Source organism: Sphaeramia orbicularis, chromosome 2 (assembly GCF_902148855.1).
Source record: "Sphaeramia orbicularis chromosome 2, fSphaOr1.1, whole genome shotgun sequence".
In the NCBI taxonomy this organism is placed as follows: Eukaryota; Metazoa; Chordata; class Actinopteri; order Kurtiformes; family Apogonidae; genus Sphaeramia; species Sphaeramia orbicularis.
In genome coordinates this window covers 6,476,047-6,486,159 of record NC_043958.1, presented here as the reverse complement: position 1 = coordinate 6,486,159, position 10,113 = coordinate 6,476,047, and the positions used below count along the sequence as shown (strand labels likewise).

The following is a 10,113-nucleotide window of genomic DNA, read 5'->3' as shown; positions in this document are numbered from 1 at the left end:
CACTAAAGCCTGGACACTAACTTAAAAACAATTATTTCAGGAAAAAACAGACTTAATTGTAAATAAGTGTATTGGTTACCGATTTCAAGCCTGGAACGATACGTGACATTCATTTCCAGGTTCCATATATTCCCATCTTTGTCTAGTTTGCATCCTGGGATCAAAAGTTTCCTGAAAAAAGATGGTGTAGTTAGATCTAATTCTGAGGAAAGTCTACAGACAACATCCTGTCTAGCAAGGAATGAATTCATGAATGAAGGAAAAAAAAAACAGTACAAACCTTCACAATCTAAAAACACATTTATTTACATCACGTGGATCACTTCAGCTGATAAAAACCATGGCCAGCTACTTTTAGCCGAGTCACGGCGCTCATCCAGGACCAGTGTAGTCTCATCTGGGATCAGCCATGCAGGGTTTCTGATGCCTTTTCTGCTTGAATACTTGTTGATAGGACTCGCTATTTCTCCAGTCTCTCCCCACGTCCCTTCATTGGAAGGTCAAAGGTCAAAAGGACCTCAGAGCTGGTTAAAAAGAATAGAAGTCTTGCTCAAGAACACCCGGTGAGATGCTTTTACAGTCTTTCCTACATGTTTTCCAGTTTGAAAATTCCAGACCTTGGTTCCTCGTCCTATTTTCACATTTTTTTTTTTTTTTGCCAGTAACATAAAAATACAGTCACATGTGCCAGGAGGAAAGAAACAAGACATTTTCATCATTAGAGACTATTTTCTGACAGAACCCAGTCAAGCTTCAAGAGTTTTCGTCCATGTTTTTTCCCAGCATTATAAAACAGAAACCCTGAGACCGTTACCACCATCAGAAGCCGCGTTGGCAGATCCTGGATCAGCGCTGCAACTTGAAGAACCTCGAGAAATGTGGGATCAAAAATGCTTGTAGTGTTTTGGTTTTTTTTTTCTTTCTTTTTTTTTTTTAAGAAACTTTATGCCTGGCAACCAGACTATCTTGCTGCCAAGACAGTCCTGGCAGCGAGGTCATTGGAGTTCAATGTTTCCTCTAAAATTCTTACAACAGTGTCAAAAAGCAGGAGGTTGAGATGCCGGAATGAAATACTCATAGAGGATGATTGTAGTATCACGTATGCAGTATTGCAGTTGCTCTCAAAGAGCTTCAGGGGGTCTTAAACATGCAACTGTCAGGGGTCCAAGGTAGGTTCCTTGAGGAACACCAAGATAATGGGGCTTGTCATTCCAAGCTTTTTAATTTTTTTTTTTTTTTTCTTGTGAAGAGGAACCCCAAGTGCTTTCTTGCTTGGATGCCTTACAAAGTACTCCAATGAGCCTCTAGCTTTTAGCTTACACAAAGCTCGACTTATTTTCCACAATGTGAAGGAGGACAAGGTTTTCTTTTCACGCAGCCGAGCCAGGTCCCGCTGCCAAAACTTAAAACCAAAGACAAAGTATCAATGAATGTAGAGGAAACACTGAAGTTCAACACGCACTTATAAAGATTCAGCTCAGAGTATATAGTTGATACAGGTACTTAAGTTCTCATGTCTGTACAGATCATAGACTGCTTAAAATAGTGGGAGGGGGGGCAACAAGACACAAATGTTTCACTGGTAGTTTATATGCACAGCAATGTGAGGTGCTGGGCTGGAGGAAGTTGGTTAGAAAGGGGTAAAGTCTGCACGCAAAGAAGCCCCATTCATACACCTGTAGATATTCAGATCATAGGGATGCGAACACAAAGACCTGAGGGAACCAGATGGAGCTTGACTGGCAAAAACATTCCAAGTGCTTCTTAAAGCATAAAAAGGGTACTGACATCTATGACTCTGGGGAGGGGGCTGTTGAGATGTCCAAAAGCACATACTGGTACCTATTTGGTACAAAAGCGCTTTGGTACGTTCATCTTGGGCTTTTTGATTCTAGATAAATGTTTATCAGTAATCAGCCTGCCGGTAAACTGGCCTAAACACATCTGGACCAATAACAGTCCGGCAGACGTTGATACAACCCAAGGTGTATGAATGGAGCTCCGAGAGTGCCGGTTTTACTACTTTCTACATCGACAAGGGGCACAATCACACGAAACCAGCCGAACTCAAAGCCCTCTAAAAGGTACACAGGGCCGGGCTCAATCCATCAGAGTACACACAATACTGGAATCCAGGAGTCTGAAGAAACATTCATTCTCGGTCATTTTGTCCATATAGACTGAATAGAAAGAAGCACGGTACAGTTTATATCTTTTTCTTTTTTGAATTAATGAAAGTATTTCCTGAATTACAACTTAACACCCACCCCCAACCCCTAATAACAACCGTAAAATGAAGCCAACTCTTTACAACTTTATTCTGAGTTGCACCTGAGCTCTAAACCCCAAAACCTCAGGCCTGTAAATTAAAAAATAAATACAACATATCAATATGCAAGGTCAAGGATTAAAAAAAAAAATGCTACAAGTTATTTGTGTGTGTATATTGAAAGTCACTCCTGCAGCTGATCCTACAGAAGTGTAGGGTAGTTTGCGGCACTGGTTGCATATAACTCGCTAGAACTTAGAAAAGCATAGTACTGAATCCCTGAATGGTATTTGTCTGCTTGGGTCGGTTACTTGGATGCAGTTTAAACTCAAGAGGTCAAACACTGAACATGTTCCACCGGTGGGGAAGCGACCACCAATCAATCGCTGGCACCTTAGTTTTTCTGTAGCTGTGGCTGATTGGTTTGTCAACCCTACCAACCACTTTGGCAGGTAATCAACTAACACTTGGAGGCTGGTTTGAAGAAACCCTGGCTAAGTCAATACTTGAATGGTGTTTTTTTTTTCATGTATTAGTGCACAAACTTTGGGACAAGAAGAAGGTAATACTGGTGTTGATCCTTTTCACCTTAGCCAACAGTCAGCTGATGTTGAGAAGTTTTCATGAGAGGACTTCTGTAGCTTTGTATGGCAGAAAAGGAGTTATTTTTTGCCTTATTTTGCAAAATTACTCTCCTCAAAGTCAGTGGAAGCAAGTACTTAAACCTAAACATGGTCTAGGGTTAAGTTTGAGCCATGTTTGACATCTCATGAGCATGGAAACTAAGCGATGTTCCCTTTCAAAGTAAGTCTAATACTTGCATTTTGGCCTTGCACTTCTTCTGTTGTAAGCCTAAGTCTGAGTTCCATATACTTTTGCTTGGGTTATTTTTCATTAATTTCATGAAATGGTGAGATGTTAAGGCATTTTTCACCAAATTTATCTCTCAACCTTTCCTCACGATTCAGTATGCTATTGATGAACTTCTACGAGAAGAACCTGGTTATGTTTTGGTTTATTTGCCATACGTTCTACCCCCCAAAAATCCCTGCGAATGAGGTAGTACTTGAAGGGTTTGCTAGTGTTTGCAGTACATATCGTCCCTGACTGTTCCAGCTGCACAAAGATCTAATGCAGAGCTAATACCAGGTAACTGAAAAACAGCAGCAGTGAAAGGAAGTGATATTGATGCAAATATCGAACGCATGCTACATTAAGTACATGACAGGATGATGGCTTCAACTTCCTTCAAGTTTGCTGTGTTGTCGCAATGCTGGAAATGTCTCAAACTTGCCTCCTTAATTCCTCCTTACTACATCTATCTTTAAGATTTTACAAGTGCAGCTCAACGATGTCTGCAGTTTGTGGATTCTTGGATTCCTTGGACTTGTTGAAGGAGAACAGGATGGAAAATCCTGAAAAGTCAAAATAGCAGCATGTGATGCAAAGTAGTTGGGGAGAATTCCATAAAGTGGACATCTCCGTGCGAGGCTACAGTGCTTGGAACAAATAGCTCAATCATAGAGATGATGTCTTCTGTGCAGCATGGATAGCCAGATTAGTGTAAATGACTGCCTCTCATTTTCCTTTACTTACAATATGATTTTTGCTTACAGTGTATTTGATATAAAGTAAGCTTATTTTCCTGAAGGTGAAATGATTTAGTAGAAAAGTTTCTCAACATGTTAAAAAAAAAAAAAAAAAAAGAAACAAACCTAAACGTTCATCTTTAAAAGCACCTGATTTTAAACTGCATCCTGTGAAACCGTCCCAGAGCTTGAGGAGAGACTGCAGGTCTGCCGGCACCAGTGTTCAATGTCCCTCAGAGGAAATAAAGACTAAAAATGTCGCCGCCGCTTTCACAGCGACGACAAGATACATCCGTTTTGCCTGACATCTACAAGAGTAACTATCATGGAGACGTAGAAATGGCACCAGGATGAAAGAGAGAAAAGAGAGAGTCCTCGTCTCCACTCGTCTAATCGTGGTTAGCTGTGCGATGGTTTGGTTAGTGTCAGTACAAGTCATTTCAGCCCTGTGGTTTTATAGAACTTCACCTAAAGGGAGGTTGCTCTATGTATCTCGTTCTTTATCGCCTCATTATCTAGTGAAAGCATTTGAGCTTCAACTGTCCAGGAGGTTAGAATAGGTCTCATCAGATGCCACTAACAATTTACAAACATCAGACTTGTGTTCCTGTTGGGTACATTTAAGCCTAGCTGAAGTACCAGGTGCCGAGGTTCAGTCAAGGGGACTGGGCAGGTACTCGACGAGAACCATAATTTGAGTTGATGTGATCTTTCTTGGACAAAGTGTTGTAGTGTGGGACAACGTCTGACATAATTCCAACCAAGGTGGACAAAGAGGCTAATTGGTTGAATCAAGAACTAGACAAGAAGCTGGTAGGGTTTCAAAATACCTTCCATGTCATGACAGACAGTTGCGTTTGACCTTGCACTGTTGAACCTTTGACAAAGTCGTTCAGCACTAGCTGCCGCTGTACATCTAGATTTCGTCCCATCTTCCAGAGTCTGGTTTAGACCAGCTCGAAATGTAAAAGATCATGAGATAACTTTTGTTTTGATGTGGCACTATATAAATAAAATTTGATTGATTGATGGATTGAGTAGCAGCAATCAAACAGGAAGTGATGTAGGGTTGGGTACCACATATCAATGAGCATCAGTGAGCCAATCGGACATTAAAGGCAGGTTTTAGAGTAGTTGATATACATTACCAGATGCCGATATTCAGGTTAACTCAGGAAAAGAGCAGATTGGGCAAGTACTTCACTAGAATCACAACATGTCTTGATTTGACCTGGCTTGTGCCAAGCTCTAGCCGTGTGGGAGTATGTTTGATGTGACTCCAACCAAGGTGGACACCGAGGCCAACTCGTGTACTCAATGACCAGACTGCACACTGATAGATTTAGCCTGAAACAAAAAAAAATCCTGTGGCTTCCAAGATGCTTTCCATAGAAGTCTGGAAGCCCACTCATGTCATAAAGGACTTTGCCATTTGGTAGTGTAGTGGCGTCCAGGATGGTTGACAGGAAGTAACATAGGGTTGAGTACCACACATTGACAAGCCAATTGTCTAAAAGTCGCTAACATACCTGCAGACCATAGAGACTTGAAGATCAAGACACATGCTGAGCTTGTGGCATGTTCTGCAAGAAGCATGCAGAGCTGAAACTAAACACCGGTACAGGCCAGGATCTAGAGACAGGACAGATGACCTTAATGGCCAGTGATAGAGACAAGACTGATTATTTTGCAATCATCTCCAACATAACATCCACCCAATTGCCAATGACCTGTTTTAGGGTTAGGGTTACATTTGAGCCAAGTGGTTTTGGCTGTTTTAGCCAAATGCTGTCTTTTGAATCAAGTCTGATACAAGCATTTTGGCCTTGTACCTGTTCTGTTACAAGCCTCACCCTAACCCTAAGGGAAAGGGTGGATGTTAAGAGGTTAAAGGAGAGACACTGATTGTGATCATGACAGCAAGACTAAAACACAAGTAGAGACGAGGCCAGACAGAGGTAGGGAGGAAGCTTCAGAATTAGCAAGAGAAAGATAGAGGAGGTACTTGAGTCTGAGGCAGGTCAGGATGAAGAGGAGGAGAAGGAGTAGGGGGGAGGAAGATGTGAGAAGGTGGGTGGTGGTGAGTATAGCAAAGATTCCTGAGGCGTATCAAAAGAGAGCAGAAACTCTTGACGGTAAGAAAAAACAAAAAGATGTGTGCAATCAAATCAAAAAGCAAGCTGGCTCAGCTAAACACAGGTATGATTCTAAAGTAGGGCTGGGTACCCCTGGAAAACCCCTTCCTCATCTAAAAAAACAAGAGTTAATTTGTGTCTCTAAATAGAATTTTACCTCAAAGAAAGGATTAAACCGAAAACAATCCCAAGGCTCCAAGAATTTGACCGTCTTAAAGCATCTGTACGGACACCAAATATTAAAGATTAGTTGGTACCCAGCACTAATCTAGAGACATAAATACATAGATGTATATCCCCATCTCATGGCCAACAAAAGGGTTGTCGGCAAAAGATATTAGTACTCTGCCGACAGTCGACACAGCAAACCAAAAACAGGAAATCACTTACATAACTTCATCTTCATGGGGCTATACTTTTTTTTTCCCATTATCAAAACAAAGAACAAATAAGTCGAAACAAAATGAATAAAAAGTGATTTTTCAATCGTCACAAAAAACTAAACACAGATCAAGAAGGGGAGGGAACAGAGAGAAACACTTGTGTTTACTGTGTGTATGGCCATGTTTGTATCGAGGCGTTGCTGACTACATTACCCATGTGTCATGGCTGACAGCAGATTGGATGTAATGAGGAGCCAAGGTTGGGGAGAAGTGTTAACTATGACTGTTGAACAGGGAGAGGGACTAATTTAGACTGTGTCCATCTGAACTGAGGTATACCTGGTTGAAGGAGGTTTATGGTTTTTATCGTCGTAATGCTTGAAAATGGACCCCCCTCCCCCCTTCCCCCTCACCCCTTTAAAATAAGCTTGATTACCAAGTTGTCTGGGTCCATAATACACTATGTACAGCAGCATTACACTATAAACATTCAGAAGCCGTTGCTTATTGGCAGAACGATAGTCTTCAAAAAAACGCACACAAGAAAACAGCAAATGTTTCAAGAGCCGGGTGCTCGTCTTTTTTTTGTTTGTTTGTTTTTTTACACTAAAATGCATTGAGAGTCCTGTGAATTTTCTCTGCAAGATCTCCTCTCTCTGTAGAAAACCGAGCAGAACATGTCGCCCTCCCGTGTGTGTGTGTTTGTATGTATATAAAAGCAATACATGATAAAAGTGTCCGTTGAGGGTCGTCGTCCCAGCATGTGAGCACTGTCACTCGTCGTTTGTAATCGTAAGAATCCTGAATCGCCTCGGGATGAGAGAGTTTTGACCGTTAAAATGTTAAAATCCTCAGGCACACATATCAAAATGAGGTGGATATCAACTGATGTGGTGAGGTGGGCGCAGGGTGTTTCCTGAACGCGAGTAGCGGCCCGCACTTAAAAGGAACAAAAACCAAAAAAAAAGAAAAAAAGACAAAAACGGAAAAAACATGAACAAAGAAAGAAAATACTCCGAGCCAACCAACCAGGGTCGGCTGTTCATCCCCTCGTGTTGATCCAATGTGGTTCCGTGAGCCCATCCGGTGTCGCTCCGTTGGCCGATCATAAGCTGGACTCCTTGGGTGGGAGGTCCACATTGGTCACCATGGTGACGACGGTGACGATCTCCTCGGGGCCGATGATGGGGGCCTGGCGTTGCATCTGGCCGATGCGTTCCTCGACGCAGCCAGCGGACAGGCGCGCCTCGGCCTCGTGGTCCCAGCAGTCCTCGATGGTTTCGCAGAGCATGGCCAGACCCTGACGGACAACAGCACAAACCTATGGTCAACTAACAGCTACATACGAGGTTCTACCCTATTTTACAGATAATACACAGTCTCTTAAGCCCAGTTGCCATTATAGTTATATTCACTCTATTTGTATTTTATGACGTATTGTTGTTTTTTTTTTTTATTCATAATGTTGCACTGACTGGAGTAGCACTATTAATTTCATGGCACACATAATGAAAACAAAGGCTATTGTATTAAATTGTGTTGCATTCTATTCTATTCTATCGCATTCTATTCCAATATATTATATTGTATTCCATTCTATTGAATTGTAATGTACCGCACTGTATTCTCTTCTATTGCATTCCATTGTATTGTATTGTACCATTGCATTGTATTGTATTCTATTAAATTTTATTGTATTGTATTGCATTCTATTTTATTCCATTTTATTGTATTGTATTGTATTCTATTCTATTCTATTCCATTTTATTTTATTCCATTATATTGTATTGCATTCTATTCTATTTTATTCCATTTTATTGTATTCTATTCTATTCTATTCCATTTTATTTTATTCCATTATATTGTATTGCATTCTATTCTATTTTATTGTATTGTATTGCATTCTATTCCACTGTATTGTATTCAACTCTATTTTCTTATATTGTATTGTATTGTATTCTACTCTGTTCTGGTCTTACCATGTGTTTCTGCCAACAGTCTCTCAGGCAGGGCCGCAGCTTCTTGTGGACGACGACCTCCTGCATGTCCTCCAGAGACGGATGCTGACCCACCTCCTCCTCGAACGGGAGCATGTATTCATCTACGGGACCTGACGACACACAAACGCACCGTGAGCCGTTCCGTTAACCCACTATTACGTGACTGGATAATGCGGCGATCCGTCAGAGTCTCACCGTCTGCGGCCGTGCAGCGCGACGCCAGCTCCCACAGGACCAGACCGAAGGCGTACATGTCTATACGCAGGAAGGAGTCTCGCTGGAAGTTGATGGCGCCCTCGAGGACTTCGGGAGCCATGTAGCGCCGCGTCCCCACCTGCAGGTGAGGTCAGAGGTCAGCAAACCACGAAAAAGCACGAAGAGAAGTTTGACTAACAGTAGAGGAAGTAGGGAAGCATGACGCAGCTCGCAGACGGGCTGAAATAGCGTAAAGTGATGCTCGTCATCGACTGGTGTTGCTTCGTCAGCAGATCAGCCCCGATCAAACCAAAAACAGTGAATCGGTTCAAATGACGTGAGCTCAGCATGTTTAACCATTAAATATTCAAAGAAACGCCAAGTTGTGCTTCAGTCCCTCAACTTTACAGCTGAAGGAAGTTTTCAGATCCTACAGAGGATGAATGGTTGGATTTCAGGTCGATTTTTAACCCAGAATGACTCCATTCACAAAGAATGAGTCGCAACACCAGTGGGTATCGGAGGATGTTGTTTGAGATGTTAAATACAATATATGTACAAAAGTATTGGGGCATGTTTAATCCAGGCATTTCTTTAGATTTATATTCTATACCTTTGCATAACAAACACGTCCTTAACTGAACTGTAGGTTATTTATGAACCACACAGGAAGACGAAGATGAAAGAGATGGTAAAAATACAAGGAATTAAAGCTGCAAATAGTGATGATCCATCCTGTATTATTGATACTGTATCATACAAAGACTTCAAGTCCACAAAATAAATCTAAATACATTGTTGTGACTGCATATTTACTCATTATCTTGTTATTAGACAAATACACTATATGGACAAAAGTACTGGGACATGTTGAATTCAGGTGTTTTTTTTCTAACAGGGGTCTGGGATCCAAAACAACAATGACAAATGTCATAATATAGTTTTATATTGGGATAAATATCATTGCATTGGTTAGTTTGGTTTAAATTATCTTTGCTCCCAAAATGCCTCAGAGATGGTTTTTACTTAATTTCTCTCAACATTGTTTTTTTTATATCCATGACTATGATTTTAAATGTTCTACCTCTAAATTTCTAAAATATTTTTCGTGCTCCAACTGTAAATAATAATTTTCTTCCACAACTAACCATCTACTTTCTTCACATCTCACTTGAAATTTAAGGAAATATCGATGTTTTTATCTCAAGTCTGCATGAACAGGACATCTTACAGCAGTAGCCATGATGTGTCCCAATACTTTTGTCCATATAGTTTATAACAACGAACTTGACTTAAATGCAGTTTTTAACCTCCTTACACTGGGTCAGCAGTGAACTAACAAGACTTCCTTAGCAATTCAATGAAAATGGTGGATGTTTACTCATAATAAAACAGCATTCATTTTTGGCTAAAACATGTCTTTAGTCTCAGAAAATGTCTATCCTGCATAAAGCTAAGTTGTGTTTAGTCTTGTACATGAAATCGGTGTCAAGGCGACTTCATGAATGCCTCAATCATAATTGCATTTTTACTAGGGCTTGT

At 41.0% G+C, this 10,113-nt stretch overlaps 1 protein-coding gene across 2 annotated transcripts in view; it reads right to left on the bottom strand.

Annotated features, from left to right (window-relative positions):
• Positions 1-919: 919 nt before the first annotated feature.
• The window catches only part of LOC115434131 (activin receptor type-2A), an 89,727-nt gene continuing 80,533 nt past the window's right edge, over positions 920-10,113 (bottom strand). For both annotated transcript variants that reach the window (XM_030155875.1, XM_030155883.1), the window contains 3 exons: positions 8,572-8,710; positions 8,356-8,486; positions 920-7,676 (listed from right to left, as the gene is read on the bottom strand). In XM_030155875.1, coding sequence (XP_030011735.1) covers positions 7,482-7,676; positions 8,356-8,486; positions 8,572-8,710 — 465 coding nt within the window. In that variant the 3' untranslated portion in view covers positions 920-7,481. The remainder of the gene's footprint in view (positions 7,677-8,355; positions 8,487-8,571; positions 8,711-10,113) is intronic.